This window comes from Jaculus jaculus, chromosome X (assembly GCF_020740685.1).
Source record: "Jaculus jaculus isolate mJacJac1 chromosome X, mJacJac1.mat.Y.cur, whole genome shotgun sequence".
NCBI classification, from domain to species: Eukaryota; Metazoa; Chordata; class Mammalia; order Rodentia; family Dipodidae; genus Jaculus; species Jaculus jaculus.
Genome location: NC_059125.1, coordinates 28,207,642 through 28,226,684, shown reverse-complemented (window position 1 = coordinate 28,226,684; position 19,043 = coordinate 28,207,642). Strand labels below are relative to the sequence as shown.

At 44.1% G+C, this 19,043-nt stretch overlaps 2 protein-coding genes across 2 annotated transcripts; one reads left to right on the top strand and one right to left on the bottom strand.

The window, feature by feature from the left end:
- Positions 1–570: 570 nt before the first annotated feature.
- On the top strand, positions 571–2,315 carry LOC101601194 (transcription factor SPT20 homolog). Its single transcript, XM_045139837.1, has 3 exons — positions 571–1,633; positions 1,736–2,205; positions 2,274–2,315. The coding sequence occupies exons 1-3, from the start codon at positions 571–573 to the stop codon at positions 2,313–2,315; spliced, it is 1,575 nt and encodes a 524-aa protein (XP_044995772.1).
- Positions 2,316–2,356: 41 nt separating this feature from the next.
- Positions 2,357–12,466, bottom strand: LOC123456507 (antifreeze protein Maxi-like). Its single transcript, XM_045139836.1, has 2 exons — positions 12,448–12,466; positions 2,357–3,090 (listed from the first exon to the last, which is right to left on the bottom strand). Exons 1-2 carry the CDS (start codon positions 12,464–12,466, stop codon positions 2,357–2,359), a joined length of 753 nt encoding a protein of 250 aa, XP_044995771.1.
- Positions 12,467–19,043: the final 6,577 nt, after the last annotated feature.

Genomic DNA, 19,043 nt, shown 5'->3' with positions numbered 1-19,043 from the left:
TGCGGGCAGGGGCGCTCGCCGACCTGGCCCTGCGGCTGTGTTCCAAACTCACAAGACGTTAGGGAAGCTTTCGTCTGGGTCGTCCTTGGGTTGTCATGGAGACAGGGTTTCGCAGGGCAGCCCGCGAAGACTAGGCGTCGGCCTCGGCCGCGCCCTGAGAAGTTGTTACCTCCCGGCCGCGCAGTGGGTTTCGCAGGGCAGCCCGCGAAGACTAGGCTTCGGCCGCGCGCTGAGGAGTTGTTACCTCCTGTTTGCTCAGTGTTCTGGAAAACTCTGCCGCGAATGTTTTCTCACAAGGTTGTGTCGTAGTAGTAATCTGTGACTAGGAGGATAGGACATCCTGGTTACCGTGCCGGGGCCGGGGCCGAGCCCGGGGCCGGGGGATGAGGGAGGCCAGGCGACGGGGTGCTTGCCGTGCGTATGCCGAATTGAGCTCGGATCCTCCCTCCGAGGCAGAGCTGTAGAGTTTTGAAGGATGGGCGTTAACACTAAAGCCGAGAGTTCCACCTCACTTTGCCAACCCAGTGTTTCCTTTTTTCTTTACTTTAGGGGCCCCTGTTCGATATCACCATGAAACGAGCTCTACAAGCCACTTTGGATCATGTTGATGACACCGTCGAAAGTGTGCGACGGCAACCCCCAAGGAGCAGGCCCTCACTTAGGAGGGAAAAATCTCTCCATGAAAAGCTGTATGACATTTACCTTGAGGAATGTGAAAAAGAGCCTGTAGTGCCAGGACTTAAAAGCAATGTTAGCCTGCTGGAGAAGCTGGTTAGAAGAGAGTCGTTGCCATGCTTAGTGGTCAACCTCTACCCAGAAGAGGAGGGCTATTCTCTGATGCTCAAGGACAAAACCGGCTCCCTGTCAGAGGCCTTTCACGTGACTTGTGTAAAAGAGAGGCTGCTTGAATTCTTGGATGCAAAAGAATTACCTCCGGTTCTGATTGATGTTCTCGAAAAGTCTCCCGTGAATGTTTTCCAACAAGGTTGTGTCATAGCAGAAGTCCGTGACTACAGGCTGTCCAGTAGCACCGAACCTGCTGGATACCAGAGTCAGTATACTCTCTTGCGTCCAACGATGCAGACTCTAGCATATGATGTGGCGACCATGACAAGCGGTAACTCTGAGTGCACTCAGGAAGAAAAACTTGAGCTTGAGAGCCAACTGATCTTAGCTACTGCAGAACCACTGTGTCTGGATCCTAGTGCTTCTGTCACCCTCATGTCCAACGGGCTGCTGTGTAATGAACAGAAGATGAAAACTGACTCCATGAGACAGTCCTCCAAGAGGCATGCGTGGTCCTCTCTGGATGTGGAGAAACCGTCCACAGGTACACCTCCACCAGACACAACAGCAGTGATTGTTTGCAAAAGAGAAACAGAAAGTGAAATAGATCACCGACATGACCTGTCAATTCCTGAAGCAGGAATGTGTGTAGACAAGTGGAAGCAGCAATCTTGTGCATTTGCTGTCCCTTCTGAGGTGGACTTGCAGAAATATGCTGAAGGACAGCCTTCCATGTCCTGTGATGACTCTAAGCCAGCAGCTGGTCAGCTCTGGCCAGCTCCTGAGGAGAAACATGGTTGTATAATTAAATGTGAAGATGGAAGTCACCTTTGGGTACCAATGCCAGGTATAATTCAGTTATTTAGTAATCCACTTTTCTCTACTGAAATAAAGCCACCTGTAGAGGGCAAATGTGATAGTCAAATGTTTCTTGTCACTCTCTCCCCAGGTTCAGATGGTTCCATGGCTGTCATAAAGACTGAGGTTGAGGAGGCAGTTGATATGTTCCAGGAGCCTGTCCAGAGCAAAGCTGTGTATCCATGCCCTATGCCACAGGAGTCAAGTAGCCTATCCAGTCTTGGTCTGCCCACCTCAGCAATGATGGCCAAATCCAGTGTGGGGCCGCCCTCAGTCTCAGAGGAGAAAGAAAAAATCCATGCTCCACAAGTCACCCTTCTTTCTCGCATAAGACAGGGCTCCTCGGGTATCAAGCATCGCACACTACAGGTCAGTAGACCAAGGAAGCTCCCTCGACTTGCTCCTGCTCCTCCTAAGTCAGCCAGTCAGATTCGTAATGCTTTTGGTATGGTGGGCACCCTTCTTCTGGCTGCCCAGCCCTCTATTAGCTCAGACCCTTCAAGCACCACAGGCATGAATGTTTTAAATTTGTTGGGCTTACCTCCTGGAGTGCCAGTTTTGGTGAGTGATTCATCTCAGGTGCTAGGCAGCAGTACTTGTACCCCAGATTCTACTCAAATCCCCCCCAGCAAGCCACCTTGCAAAGCACAGTTGCCCAAAGCTCAGTCTAAGGCAGCACAGCACCCTGTAAATAACTTGTTACAACACATTGTTAATAATAATTCATGTCCTGTGACAGTGAAGACTCCACCTCGCTCTGTAATTTTGCACCCACAGCAGCAGCCACAATCACAGTTGCAGCACGAGCAGCCACAGCAACAGCGGCAGCTTCATATGAAGTCACAGCAGAAGACCACGTTGAAACTGCAGGTGAATCAACTGCGGCTGCATAAGCAGCCACAATCACGGCCACAGCAGCAGGTTCAGTTATTGCTGCAGCCCCAGCAACAGCCTCAGTTGAAGTTGCTTCTTCTGCAGCTGCAGGAGCAAGCCCAGTTGCAGCTTCTGCTTCTTCAGCCACAAGAGCAAGCTCAGTTGCAGCTGCTGCAGCCACAGCAGCAGGCTCAGTTGCAGCTGCTGCAACCACAGCAACAGGCTCAGTTGCAAGCACAGCAGCAGGCCCAGTTGCCGCTGCTGCTTCTGCAACCACAGCAGCAGGCTCAGTTGCAGCCACAGCAGCAGGCCCAGTTGCAGCTGCTGCTTCTGCAACCACAGGAGCAGGGTCAGTTGCAGCCACAGCAGCAGGCTCAGGTGCTGCTTCTGCAGCCCCAGCAGCAGGCTCAGTTCCAGCTGCTGCAAGCACAGCAGCAAGCTCAGTTGCAGATGCTGCAACAACAAGAGCAGGCTCAGTTGCAGCTGCTGCTTCTGCAGCCACAGGTGCAGTCTCAGTTGCAGCAGCTGCAGCCACAGGTGCAGTCTCAGTTGCAGCAGCTGCAGCCACAGCTGCTGCTTCTGCAGCCCCAGCAGCAGGCTCAGTTGCAGCCACAGCAGCAGTCTCAGCTGCAGCTGCTGCTTCTGCAGCCCCAGCAGCAGGCTCAGTTGCAGCCCCAGCAGCAGGCTCAGTTGCAGCCCCAGCAGCAGGCTCAGTTGCAGCCACAGCAGCAGGCTCAGGAGCAGCCACAGCTGTGGCTACAGCAGTGGGCTGAGTTGCAGCTGCATCAGTTAGAGTCAGAACAGCAAGGTCAGTCACAGCCGCAGCAGCTGGTACCAGAGCAGCAAGGTCAGTTGCAGCCATGGATTTATGAGCAGCCACAGGAGCAGGCTCAGTCCCACTTGCAGCTGATGCAGCAACAGGTTGAGTTGTTGGTGCAGGAGCTGAAGGAAGAGGAGGAGCTTCAGCCAGAGCAGACACAGTAGCTGTCTCTGAATGTGTTGTTTCTAAAAGATTCCTCTCAGACACCTGGGGTTCCTCCTCTTCCACAGCCAGCTCCACCCACTCCAGCCCAAGTCAGCAGAGGGCTTTGCCAGCTCAGAAAGCTTGTTCCCTTAACTTTGCTGGAGCCAGAGAGATTGAACAGTCCCAAGCAGCTGTGGTATGTCAGGTTGTCTCTGCCCAGCTGACTCCTGGGCAGAACCTTCCCCAATAGGGCTTCCAGCTCTCTGATGCCCTGATGCAGCAGCTGCCTGGTCAGTCCCGGAATATGTAGTTGACAGTTGTGCTTCACACAGCATTTGTGACGACTCAGTGATGTTAGCATGGGCATTTGAAACATGGAGGGAGGTGAGGCACATCAACCACCCCAAAGTCTTGAGTCTTGCTTTAGTTTCCCTCTCTCTCTAAAACACCAGCATTGAGTCAAATGAATTTCCAGTTTTAACTTCATTTATAGTGTTCTTCATGTGGCAGTAATTTAAAGGTTACAGTTCAAAAAAGCATAATCCTGAAAGCTTTAAATAAAGCTAGGGGAGAGATTTTTAAATCTCTGAATTTTTTACTTATTTCAATTGTTGTTGACATAGTTATGTTTATTGTAGTTTCCAAAAGTGTACCACATCCAAACAAGGTTGATTTTAGACTTTTCTAGTTCATAATCTTTATAAACAATAAAACTATAGCAACAGGGAGAAGTATGTTTTTTTAAATTTTCTAAATGGTGTTAAAGAATACACAACATTCAGTTCTGAAAGGGATTTGTGAAGGGACAGGCAACCACAATTGTAGTTATGGCAGAAACCACAATTTACAACACTGGTGCTGTTCAAGAAGGTTCAAGGAAGACTTGTCCTCCTTTAAGCAGCCTTGTCAACTTTGCCACCCGAGTGACTTTAAGCCAGTAGGAGCACCCTAAACACCGAGAGTGATGTCTGCACTTGAAAGAAGTGACCCCCCGACAGTGAGAAATTGGAAATAATTTATACTGCCATCAGAGCAGAGCAGACACCTGACCTGGTAGTATTACCAGATTGTGTGTTCGTCCACGCTTTGCTCTGTATCTGGTCTTTTGAGGTACATCAGGAAAACACCAGCAATATTTGGGCTTGTTTGATGTTCCCTTCTTTTCTAGACAACCAAATAAAATCAGTTTTGTTTCCAACCACTGTTTGCTGGTATCTTTCCCCTCACCTCAATAATCTCTATCTGATAGCGCTTTGAAGCAGATTCGCTTTTGACTATTTATTTATTTATTTTAGTGTCATAATAACCTGGAATCTCTATTGTCAACCCAAGATGAATTCTTACTCATTACTCAGAAATGTTTTTTTTTTTTCAATTTCTATTTTAGATAGAGGGGTAGGGAGGGAAAGAGAGAAAGAATTGGTACAGCAGGGCATTAGCCACTGCAATCAAACTACAGACACTTGTGCCACCTAGTGGGCATGTGACCTTCTGCTTGCCTCGCCTTTATGCATTTGGCTTACATGGGATCTGGAGAGTTGAACATGGGTCCTTAGGCTTCTCAGGCAAGCATCTTAACCACTAAGCCATCCCTCCAGTCCCCAAAATTAGATTTTTAATGGACGTGTCTTCAGGACATTATCAGATTGAATCATATAGTAATGTGAAAGTATATGACTTAAGAATTAAGTGAAGGAAATACCTGAGCTTTTTTGCTGTCCAGTAGAAATCTAACTGGAAGCCAGGTATGTTATAGTGGCATACACACCTTTAATCCCAATGTTATGGGAAACTGAGGCACACAACAGGTACCAGAGTGGAGAATCAGAAGATTTATTCATGTTGACATGGGCTCAGGAATAACTTCCAAAGCCCCAGTACTAAGCTCTGATGTCTCAGAGTTTTTAGAGGAGAGTTTTTAGAGGCTGCATGAAAGACAGTTTGACATTAACTTGAGTTCCTTATATTGTTGGTGGGTTAAATTTCTGGGCTATGTAACTGAGGACTACAAGTGGAATATGACAGAAGCTCAGGTGAGTTTGCCTATGGCTGTGCTGACCAGATAACATACAAGCAGGATGCAGGTGCATAGATTGGGAGGAGACTCTGTGTCATGCTGTTTCCCTGGTAATGGCTAACACAAGAGAAACTGTAAAGCAGGATATGGCCTCAGGACAAAAAACTTTAGAGCATCATCTGGGTGTAATTTCTCTGTCAATTTTCTTTCTTTTTTTTTTTTTTTGTTTTTTGTTTTTTGAGTTAGGGTCTCACTCTCTCTCACTCTGGCCCAGGCTGATCTGGAACTAACTAGGTATTCTCAGGGTGGCCTTGAACTCATGGCGATCTTCCTACCTCTGCCTCCTGAGTGCTGGGATTAAAGGTGTGTGCCACCATGCCTAGCTTCTCTGTCAAATTTCTTTTACCACACCATCATTTGTGAGGCTGAGGTATGAAGCTCAGTAATTTGATGCCAGTTGGGCTACAAACCCATATCTCATGTCACATAACAAATATGTAACTTGAGTCCCATATGTAAAATGTAAATTTTTCTCATAGCCATGTTTTTAAAAGTAAAAAAAAGAAGTTATATAAGTTAAATAAAATTTACTTGAACTAGTATAGTATATGCAAAATATTGTGATTTCTATTTTATCAATATTTATAAATTCCCTGAGACTGTTTATATTCTCTTAGACTTAAGTTTTCAACCTCTAGATATCAACCCAATTTGAATGCTAAATTTTTATCAAAAACACTTGTGAGTTGAAAATGTAGCTTCACCAAATGTACTTAATTTTTTTTTCATGGTAGTGTCTCGCTCTAGCCCAAGCTGACCTGGAATTCACTATGTAGTCTCAGATGGCCTTGAACTCATAGTGATCCTCCTACCTCTGCCTCCCGAGTACTGGGATTAAAGGTGTGCACCTTCATGCCCGGCTAGAATTTTTTTTTTTTTTTTTTTTTTTTTTTTGGTTTTTTGAGGTAGGGTCTCACTCTGGTCCAGGCTGACCTGGAATTAACTCTGTAGTCTCAGGGTGGCCTTGAACTCACGGCAATCCTCCTACCTCTGCCTCCAGAGTGCTGGGATTAAAGGTATGCGCCACCACGCCCGGCCTGGCTAGAATTTTTAATAAGTGAATAATTTAATAATTGAATCAAGTACCCATTTAAAAATTTTTTTTGTTTATTTTTATTTATTTATTATTTTTTTTATTTTTTATTTATTTATTTGAGAGCGACAGACATAGAGAGAAAGACAGATAGAGGGAGAGAGAGAATGGGCACGCCAGGGCTTCCAGCCTCTGCAAACGAACTCCAGACGCATGCGCCCCTTTGTGCATCTGGCTAACGTGGGACCTGGAGAACCGAGCCTCGAACCGGGGTCCTTAGGCTTCACAGGCAAGCGCTTAACCGCTAAGCCATCTCTCCAGCCCTATTTTAATTTATTTACTTGAGAGCAACAGAGAGAAAGAGGCAGAGACAGAGAATGGGTGTGCCAGGGTCTCCAGCCACTGCAAACAAACTCCAGATGTGTGCGCCCCCTTGTGCATCTGACTAACATAAGTCCTGGGGAATTGAGCCTTGAACCAGGGTCCTTAGGCTTTGCAGGCAAGTGTTTAACCACTAAGCCATCTCTCCAGCCCTCAAGTACCCATTTTTAAACTTAAAATGATTATAGGTAAATAGAATTTTAAAATGTCCTCTCTATTTTCACTGGCTTATGTTTCCATTGCTTAGAGCCACACATAGCTACTGGCAGTGGAATTAGAATTCTGGTGGAATGGCCTTAGCCAGATGCACAAGGGGGTGCACATGTCTGGAGTTTGTTTACAGTGGCCAGAGGACCTGGCTTGTGCCCATTCTCTCGCTCGCTCACTCTGTCAAACAAATAAATAAATGAAAATATTTTTTTAAAGGATTCTGGTGGGATGGAGCAAAGCAGGTATCAGCCTTGGGCAGGAATGAGGTAACAGATCTTGAGGTTGGTTGATGTCAACCATTGAGGCACACAGAGTTGAGTGATGATGCTAAATCTAAGGGCTAGGTGAGTTTGAATTCCACACAGTCTATGGACAGCTGTGCTGACATTTGCAGGTAGGGAAGGTACTCATAGGAATTAGGAACAAAGCAGCCCCCATTTTGCATGCCCTAAGTTAGGGTCACAGGCCCAAATGAGCCTTAAAAAATACAATGTACCCTGACAACCACTAGTAACATCCCCTGAGAGCATCCTGTAGGGACATCCTACAGTCAGGATGCAGACCCTGGGACCCTCAAGTGGAATCGCCTGAAAAGGAGGTTCTAGAGGCACCAACTTCCTGCCCCTGATGATAAAAATCCAGGAATACAGGTTATTTCATGCAACAAGGCTGACCCACTTCCATTTGGTGTGACTTCTAAAAAGGAGAAGAGAAGGTAAAAACACCTAGGCCTAACTGAAGGCCTATCCAGACCACTTCCTTTGTTATACAACATATAAAACCCTAGGGGATGGAGAGATGGCTTAGCAGTTAAGGCACTTGCCTATGAAGCCTAAGGACTCAGGTTCCATTCCTCAGTACCCACATAAACCAGATGTACAGGAGGCCCTAGTGGGTCTATTCTCTCCCTCCCTGCCTCTCTCTCTCTCTCACACACACACATAAGTAAATAAATTTTTAGAAGACACTAAATAAGTTCTCCATCTTTGCAACCCAGTGTTTTGGGTTCCTTTTGTGCCTTAGGAAGTTGTTACTTCTCAATAAAGCAGTTGCTTTCTTGCCCTTCTCCTTTGCATTTGTGGGACAAAGAACTTGGACCTAGAAAATTGGTAACAGTGGTAGAAGCTGGTAGACAAAGATCAGTCCTTTGCCAGGCTCTGCACAGACATATGCAAAATGCCTGTGAAGGGGACCCTAGCCACCCCAGCAGTCAAGTAAAACTCATGTATCTCACTTCCCCAAGATGTGAAAGGAGATACATCACCATCTCTTGTTTTCCCTTTCCTACTCCCTATCCATCTTTCAGCTCTCCAGTTTCTTCTGCACTGCTTTATACCAAATCAGCCATTATAATTGTGGGAGATGGGGATGTGTATATGGAGGCTTATATTGTTCTACTTTCACATATGATTGAAATAGGCTATATTGTACTCAAAGAATGTATCTGAACAACCAAATTCCTGAGTATCTTATAGCTCCATTAACACATTTTCCCCCATCTTAGCCTTTATCTTGTACCAGTGTCCTGCAAACCCCAGTCCTTTACTTACCCTTCTACCACCCCCCACCTGACTTAGTTGCAGACAGCAAAGGGTGTTTGAGTTAATTGTTAAATTCAGTTCAACAAGTTCCTCATTAGGGACAAATTACCTGAGTTTGAAATCTGCTAATTTTCCAATCAGAGTGAGTGTTTGCACTTGTGATTTGGAAATAATTACCATATGGTAAAAGCAAAACCTATGTGGGGATTAAAGTAAAGGTGAGGGAGGACAGGAGCTTATTTTGGCATCTTCCCTGGAACCCACTGTAGCATATACATATTTGGCCATAGTGGTTGTCCTGAGAAAGCTCACATGTAGTACTTCTTGCAAAGGCTGTTTACTTCATATGCTAATACCCTTGAAAGGTGACCATGGCCTTTGATGAGATAGCAGTGTGGCTTCCATAGGCCAGAATCTGAAAGAGAAGAGCCTTTTGAAGTGAGCTATTTCATCTAAAAACACACCTGTATCTATGCTTAGGGAATTTTTTTTCAATCTGAAGTTTCTGTGGTGGGTGACAAAATATCTCCTAGGGGCGATGATGGTGAGTCTAAAGGTCCTAATGAATATATAGGGAAAGATCATGTCAAGGACCATGGGTGGTAACTGCTGCAATTGTCCCAGACCCAGGAGCATACCACTAGTGCTAAACCTGCTAGAAACCTACAGGAGAGAAGAGTCAAGGTTTTCAGCTAATACATAAAATCTCCTGAGATGCTGCTTTTGAGCTTGGATCCAGGAAAATCTTTGACCCCCATGAGAAAATCACACCCTTCCTCATTTCTGTTAACTGGAGTTACACAAGTTCTAATGTTTCTCTTTGCACTTCAGCTACTAGCAAACTCAACACCAAATTTGAAGCTCAAATTACTGAGTTTAGATTTGTGGTTAGCATGTCAGCATTCTTCACTCCATATATTTTTGTTTTGAGACAGGGTAGTCTAGGTTGTCCTGGATGTCACTGTGATCCTCCTGTTTTAGCCCCTTATAGGTCCAGGCCTCTACATCTGGCCCTTGTTCCTTATTTTTCCTTTCAGTTTCACTAGTTTGTTTTGTCTTTTGTCACAAACTACTTCACATCCTTTCAAAACTGAAAACTAGGGCTGGAGGGATGGCTTAGCTGTTAAGGCACTTGCCTGCAAAGCCAAAGGACCACGGTTCGATTCCCATGTTAGCCAGATGCATAAGGGGGCACTCGCATCTGGAATTTGCAGTGCCTGGAGGCCCTGGTGCACCCATTTTCTCTCTCTCTCTCTTTCTCCCCATTTCTCTGTCAAATAAATAAATAATTTAAAAAACCTGAAAACTAATGTCTTCCAACACGTGCCAACATACACATAAATAAATTAAAGATCCCCTCTACTTCTTTTGCTGACCTATTAGTAATGTCCACTAGGAATTTTGTTTTTGTTTTTTTTGAGACAGCTCAGGCTGGCCTTTTGAACTTGCTGTGTAGCTGAGGATAACTTTTAGCTTCTGATCTTCCTTCTTCTATCTCCCAGTGCTGGAAATTGCTGGTATGTACCACCATGGCTGGCTTCCCATTAGGTCTTATCCTTATTTACACATGTGAAGAAACTGGGCTCCAGATAGCACTGCCTGAGGCAATAAACTATTAAGTGGTACACTCATATTTTATGTCTCCACCTGGCTGCTTCCCAAGTATATGCCTCGTATCTGGGCACTTGTCACTGATGTATTTTTGGGTCTCAATTTAATTCTGGATTACACATATGAACCCATTTAACTTTTTTAATCATTTCTTTCAAACATGGCATCTAGTTCCCCATTTCCACTGTTTAGTGATGCCTTGAGCAGATCTTTGGTATAATATCCTCTAGCCTGGGGATGGTGGCTAGGGAAAAAAGAAAGGAGATATGGATCTTCCTGAGGAATGGTCCTTTTCCAGGTCTGATACTGTGATCTTCAGTGGGTGGGTGGGTCATCCAGGCAGGCAGTTATTCTATTGCTTTTTAAAAAATGTAATACTTTTGTTTTTCGAGGCAGGGTCTTGCTCTGGCCCAGGCTGACGTGGAATTCACTATGTAGTCTCAGGGTGGCCTTGAACACACGTTGATCCTCCTACCTCTGCCTCCCAAGTGCTGGGATTAAAGGCATGCGCTACCATGCCTGGCTTTAAAAATATAATTCTTGGGCTGGAGAGATGGCTTAGCAGTTAAGCGCTTGCCTGTGAAGCCTAAGGACCCCTGTCCAGGCTCGGTTCTCCAGGTCCCACGTAAGCCAGATGCACAAGGTGGCGCATGCGTCTGGAGTTCGTTTGCAGTGGCTGGAGTCCCTGGCGCACCCATTCTCTCCCTCCCTCCTTCTCTCTCTCCCTCAATCTCTGCCTCTTTCTCTCTGTCTGTCGCTCTCAAATAAGTAAATAAAAATAAGCAGAAATTTAAAAATATAATACTTTTTGAGACATGGTATTCTTAAAAGCACTCTATGGCCCAGGCTGGCCTGGAACTAGTGATCCTCCTGCCTCAGTGTTTTGTGTGCTGGGATCACGGGTATGCAACCATACCACACTCAGTGTCTAACTTTAAACTGGTTTTAGTTCTCTCCGGCCGCCCACATTACACTGATTCTTGGTGCTATGTGAGTTACCTTTCCTCACTCTGAAGGCGGTGGACTCACGGAATCGGAGGACAGTTCCTGTTTTCTTCCCAGCCACGCTGCCCCTGGGTCCATTTGGGGTCTCTCATGTTCTAAACCACGAGGGGGCACCAGACTCGCGCGCAACACAACCGCAGAGACTATGTCAAGCTCGCCCTAGAATCCTTGCCAGGACAGTTCCCAAGGCTCAAGGGGTGGGACTGTGCTGTGACTTCCTGCAGCTCAACCAGTATCGGGTCAGGAAGCTGGACGCTAAATTCCCCTCCGCACAGACCTCCCTCGACCTTATAGTCACCTCCTACGTGCTCTTCCTCAAGCACCTTTGGGTTTAGGGGAGCAGGGCAGCTCAATACTCCTCTTCCCTGGCCAAGAGGAAACAATCTCTCACCAAAACACAACTTCTCCTTTCCCCTTCCCTCCCTTCCCTTTCTTTCCCCATCGTCTCCTAAGTGGCAGCTTGTCCAATACAGCCAATCCTATCATCTCTTACTAGTATACAAGAGAAACGCCTACTAATTGGTTGCACTCTTTCTTAAAAGATGCAGAACCACCTGAAACCTTTGTTTCCACTGTAGCAAGACTAGGACACCAGGAAATGTCTTATGTGCATGAAAACGTGTGTGTGGTGTGGGGTGTGTGTGTGTTCTCCAGGCAGGCAGTTATTCTATCTTTATATATATATATATCTTTATATATATATATATATATGAAGCAATGTTCTGTTAAACTTATATGAGGTCATGTAAATAGAGCTATAAACCAAATCTCCTAATTCCCCCCCAATATAGAAATGTTGGAGCTTCCACTGGAAATACGAGAGCAAAGGGGGCGATTTTATCACGTGTTATTAGGATCTATGCATCTTCTTCATGCTCTTTGACAAACCAGTTATGTTTGAAATTACTATTATTTTCTTGGTTTGTCAGTGTTTATATAGTAGGACATTTGGAGCTGAGATTCTAGAGACCTTTATGGTTTACTGGGAATGATAAGGTCTAGGGTGAAAGCAAGTGGGAGCTTCCCTGAGTAGATGTGGAGAAGAGGAGGTCAAGGAGCTTAGGGACCCAGCTCTATCACAGATCATCCATGTGATTACTGAACTCACCAAGAATTCTTATATTCATCGTATTAAAGGGGTGATGAATTATGTTCTAGAATCCTCAGACTATGGCAGGGAGTTGACTTTTTACAATGTAAAAGGAGAGAAGTTTGTTTGGAAGAGTGGTTAGAACAAGATCCTCCATATTTGCTATAGGAAACATTTTCAATGTCATTCAATTATTAAGAGCTTCTTTCCATGCAAGGCCTTTTCCAGAATACCTGGGGAAAAAGTAAGATACATTCTTTGGCGTCAGTGGGATTTAAGTCTACTTAAAGAGACTGTGGTGAGGACTATGAATGGTAAAACTGACTAGATGGAAATGGAGAAGGCCTCACTGAGGAGGATTTTGGATTAGATTTTCATAGGTTGAGATGGGCCTAGAAAGAGGGCTTTGTGAGTAAAGAAACAGCTTAAGAAAAGGAGCACTGAAAGGTAAGTATAGGAAAGGAGCCATTTACAGCATGGTATGTGTACAAGGGGGAAAGGAACAAAGCTGCAGATACAGGCTGGCTCCATAGTATGGATCTTCTTGAGAATTTAAGTGAAAAAGACAGTATTGATTGAACAAGAAATCCGGTAGTCCCGGAACTCATAACATCTTTGCTCCTAAGGGGAGAGAAAATAAAAAAGCTCTACAAATACCTAAGCAATAATAATAATAAACACTCTTATTAAAACCATGGGCTAGAAGTATCCTTGACATGTGCAATATGGCATGCAACCTCCAACCAACTGTTCTTTCATTGGACACAAGACTCAGTGGGAGAGAACTCATATCTGGTACTAGAAACCCAGTCAGAATCCCATGGTTAAGAAACCTAGACTTCAGAGAGAAACATCCACTGCTCTCTGGAGAAAAAGAGTAGGCTTGCACACCAAAAATCTCTCAAGCAACTTTGCATACCTTCTTTAACCCAAACTTCTCTCATCCTTGTTTGGAGAATCTCTTATTTTAAAGGTGGCAGAGAAAACAGAGAAGAGCCTAAATCCATCCATAAGACAAGAAGACAGCTGATTGCCCACCTGTGATGTGTCACTTCTACCATATCCACCAGAGCCCAGGAGAAACTGCAGAGGAAGCTGTCATGAATGTTGCTCTTACTGCTAGCCTGATAACCAGCCCCAGGGTGATGGTGACAGACATGACAATTAATCTAAACCTATCAAAGCAGAAATCTAGAGGCTGGGCTGGAGAGATGGTTTAGACGCATACCTGTGAAGCCTAAGGACCCTTGTTTGATTCTCTAGGTCCCACATAAGCCATATGCATATGGTGGCTCATGCATCTGGAGTTTGTTTGCAGTGGTTAGAGGCCCTGGCATGCCCATTCTCTCTCTCATAAATAAATAAAATTTTAAAAATATTTTTAAAAATCCAGAGGCTACAAAGAGCTCAACACTAAATATGACTGCAGGCCTGACATGGCTCAGGGAACAGTGCAAAAGAGGGCGTGGAAAGATTAAAAGAGCCACAGAGTGGGTAAGAATACCCTGAGGCAGTCTCCCTGCTGTTCCATAGGGACTGATAGAGGCCTTCCTGACTCCACAGTGAATAGAATACTGTAACCCCCACTGAGGAGGGAAATGGAAGCAGGGGTAAGGGGATAAAAGAGTTACCTGATATATATGTACACACACACACACACACACACACAAACACACAGAGAGGTTTTTTTTTTTTGTTTTGTTTTTTATTTATTTATTTGAGAGCGACAGACACAGAGAGAAAGACAGATAGAAGGAGAGAGAGAGAATGGGCGTGCTAGGGCTTCCAGCCTCTGCAAACGAACTCCAGACGCGTGCGCCCCCTTGTGCATCTGGCTAATGTGGGACCTGGGGAACCGAGCCTCGAACCAGGGTCCTTAGGCTTCACAGGCAAGCGCTTAACCGCTAAGCCATCTCTCCAGCCTCACAGAGAGTTTTTTGGTTTGTTTTTGCTTTTGTTTTTTTGTTTTCTCAAGGTAGGGTCTCACTGTAGCCCAGGCTGACCTGGAATTCACTATGTAGTCTCAGGCTGGCCTCAAACTCTAGGTGATCCACCTACCTATGCCTCCCGAGTGTTGGGATTAAAGGTGTGCGCCACCATGCCTGGCTGAGAGTTTTTTTTAACAAAATAAAAATTTAAAAAACCCTGTGGGCTAATACTTCCATGACTTAGGCATATAAGAATTTTATTTGTTTTGCAATGTAAAAAAATTAAAAAGAATTCTAGTATAAATATTTGTTACCTTGCAGAAAATAGAATTGACCAATTTAGCCGGGCGTGGTGGTGCACGCTTTTAATCACAGCACTTGGGAGGCAGAGGTAGGAGGATTACTGTGAGTTCGAGGCCACCCTGAGACTACATAATGAATTCCAAGTTAGCCTGAGCTAGAGTGCGATCTTACCTAGAAAAACCAAAAAAAAAAAAAAAAAAGAATTGACAAATTTAAGAATTATTATTGCCAGAACAATGTTATAAGATAAAATGACTGAATAAAGTTGCAGACCTTTATTAGTTCTAAGTTCTGTTGCACACGCCATAGCAAAAAGCTCTCATATGTAGGTGACTTTATGAGACACATTCTTTTCCAATAACATTGCTGAGGACTATTTTAAGCAATAGCAAACAGAAAAGAACTATAACCTTTCACTCAAGCCTCTACACTGACCAGGAGAGTGGGACAAATACTTGAGTAAATTCCCAATTCTAATTTTATGACAAAGAACTATTTGTATTCCCTACAACCATGTCTGTGTCTTTGTAGTTACAGGAGAAGAGAGGTATTAATTTTCTTTATCTTTCTGAGATTTATTAGCAGGAGGGGAGGCATAACATTCCAAGAAGCTTAAATTTTACAATATGGAAAAGAAAACAGGTTATAGAGAAGTTTAACAAATTAAATGTAAAATAGATACTATTTGTTTGATCTACATGAAATTATTGATATTTGATCATTTTTGCCTCATTAAAAATAACAATTTCATATGGTCCAACCTAATATGTACAATTGCATACTTTTGAATACCAGATAAGAAATTGGAAATCAATTTTGTAAGTACTGAGGTATCCCTAGAGACAGGGGATATTATGTGATTGATACTGTGGTTTAGCACAATTTATCTAGCAGTAAGGTGCTGGAGAGATTGAGAGCTTGGAGATGAAACCATACTTTCAGACCTATCATATTTGAAACCATACCCCTAGATCCAGCCACAGTAGAAGTCCACTGAGAATTAGCCTTAACTTCCTATGTCAAAGAGAGAGAGAGACAGATTTAAGTCTCTCTTAAATGATAATCTATGATAGGCACATTATAAAAATGAGCTTTATGTCCCAGTAGATGAAAATCTTGGCAGGATGTTATACCAGCCTGACTTTTGTGTGTGCAGGTGCATAGATGTGTACGCGAAGGCCTGAGGAAACCTCAGATGTCAGTTCTCAGGAATGCCATACACCTTTTTATGAGGATCTCTCCCTGGCCTGGAGCTTGCCAAGTAGGATAGACTGGCTGGCCAGGATCTTCCTGTATCTGCCTCCCCAGATCTGGTATTATAAGCACACATGGTACACATGTCCACTTTTTTCATGTGGGTTCTAGGGTTTGAACTCAAGTCCTTATCCTTACATGGTAAACACTTTATCAACTCAATGGCTTATTCAGCCTAACTTATTTTTTTTTTTTGAGATAGGATTTCACTATGTAGGCTGGTCTGGAATCCAGGATCCTCTTACTTCAGCCTCCCAGATTTCTGCAATTACAGTTGTGAGGGTGTGTGTACTGAGTATGACACCTGGTTTCTCACACATTCCTACTTCCTCTCTCCCTCTCCCTAACTCCATCTATGCACATCAAAGAGGAAAGGAAGCATTTTCAAATCCATGTCATCTGTTGTGTGAACCTTTACCCTGTGAAGACAAACATAAGCACATGTCTGCTTCCTCCAGATAAGGTACCAATAACAGAGCAAAATACAATTCCACCAAAGTTCAACTTTTGAGTTCAATGGGCTTACTTGCAGAAGATGGGTGACATATTGCTTAAAGGAGTGTGGGTGACCCCAAAGTAGCTGCATCACTGTAAAGTCTCACCCAAGCATGACTAATGACAACCCCCCCCACACACACACATACATACTTTGATGGTGTTGCAGTCCGGTTCGCATTGCTGGTAGAAATCACCCAACCAAGAGCAGCTTCTGGGAAAAAGAGATTTATTTTGGCTTACAGGCTCGAGGGGAAGCTCCACGATGGCAGGGGAAAACGATGGCATGAGCAGAGGGTGGACATCACCCCCTGGCCAACATAAGATGGAACACAGCAACAGGAGGGTGTGCCAAACACTGGGATGGGGAAACTGGCTATAAAGCCCATAAGCCCACCCCCAACAATACACTCCCTCAAGGAGGCATTAATTCCCAAATGTCCATCAGCTGGGAACCTAGCATTCAGAACACCTAAGTTTATGGGGAACACCTGAATCAAACCACCACAGATGGAGTCGTTACTTTAGTTAATCTTCCACATACTGTATATGCTAGCACCTCCCTCAACCATGTGCAGCTTGGGAAAATTTATATACAGCTGGCAGAGAGGCCCAGGAGGGAGTGGCTGAGACCCCAGGTGAGGGACCCATGATCCTCCTCACCCCCTCCTTCTGTGAGGAAATGTCAACAGCTGCTTCTGATGAAGGTGGGAATGGCTGTTATGCTTGAAGGACAGTGCTCCCCACACTATCTCATCAACACAGCATATTGAGACATCCTCATGAAAAGCACGTGCATGCACACACACACACACACACACACACACACACACACACACACAGGCACTTCAATGAGTGTCATCTACTGTTTATATTATGTTTTAAAGATAAGGCAGATTAATAAAGAGCAATCCCATGGGCTTGTAACTTACTCCTAGGATTTTTGAAAACAGGACTGTCTGCGGTAACTGGCCCCTCAGAACAAATCTAAGCTGCAGAGGAGTCTCAATAGCAGAGTATGCTCCTATCTAATTTCCTCCCAAATTTGAGAGGCCATCAGAAGCATTGGCTAAAACACACATTGCTGAGTCCACTCTCTGAGTTCTCCATACTGTAGGTCTGGGGTGGTGCCTGAGAATGTGCAGCTCCCACAAGTTCCTTAGGGGATGCTGATGTTACTGGCCTGGGGTCCATGATTTGACAGCCACAGCTCTACCCTGTGAGGAAAAGCCTAGATGGGCCAATGAAAAGGGTACTCTGCTTCTGATGAGAGAAGAAGAAATATGAAGTCATCCAGATAAATCTGAGAATGAATCTCAAATTCTCCATGAAGATTTTGCTCTGCTGCTGGATCAAAGACCATCATACTCGGAGAGCCACAGACTAGGTGATAATGATAGGGCAGTCCCATGTCGGGTCAGTTTTCTGTGTCCAAATTTAAACTTGAGTTATTCTTAGAGAAGCCCATTAAAATACTTGGATTTTGGGGGGCAGAATGCCAGTTGCCCCCCCATTCTCAATAGCTTTTTTTTTTTTTTTAGCAAAGTGGTAGATAAGATAGAAAAGGACTCTGGGGGGGGGGAGGAGAGCTGAAAACTCTTGCTGGGAGACCCAATGGTTTCTAAGTCACCAGATATACAAATTTAAAGTTAAATATATATATATATCTATGTGAGTATTTTAGGAAATAGAGAAAAATAGGAAACTTTCAAAAGTGATGGCCTAGACACAATGTTATTAAGATTGTTTCTAAACCTATTTCTGGCTATTTGCTATTGAAAATTTTGTTTCAAATTAAAAATAAAAACACAGACTGTCACTCTGTGACATGAAAATTCTTGAAACAAGAGGGTCTGGAACCAATCTACTTTTGAGAACTTTATTTAATTCATAAAAAAAAAAATCATGTTTGAGGGCTGGAGAGGTGGCTTAGCAGTTATGGCACTTGCCTGCAAAGCCAAAAGACCCAAGTTCAATTCCCTAGGGTCCAGGTATGCCAGATGCACAAGGTGATGCATATGGAGTTCATTTGCAGTGGCTAGAGTTCCTGGCGTGCCCATTTTCTCTTCCCTCTCTCTCAAATAAAACAAGATAAAATAAATCATGTTTGCATTTCTCTGCTATTGTAAGGGAAGGAGTGCTAGTTTTGAAATTGCTTTCTCTAGTTAAAAATGATGCTGTCGGAACTGTAATTATGGCAATCTCAAGCTGAGGCAGGAGGATCTTCAGCCTGGGTAACATACAGCACAGTGAGCACCAGACCATCCAGGACTACACAGTGAAAGTCTCAAAAATGATGTTATCAGATATCTGCTTAATATGCAAGTATAAAATAATACCTTCTTTATTATATCAAAGATGAGTTCAGAGGCCTCAAGAACTGGGTTCTTTCTATATCAAGAAAGGAGATAGTTATGGCACCTCTATTTGATCACAGCTTGAAATTATAGGGTTGTCGAAAACTATTATTAAGTCTTCTGGCAATATTCTTCTAGCTGCTGGATTTTTTTGGTTTTGTTTTTGAAGCACAGCAAAAGCACAAGTATAGTCATAATAAAAGAATCTGGGTCTTATTTTTTTTTAATTCCCACAATGACTTTAATATGGTAATATTAAAGAGGGAAGGTCTGCCTG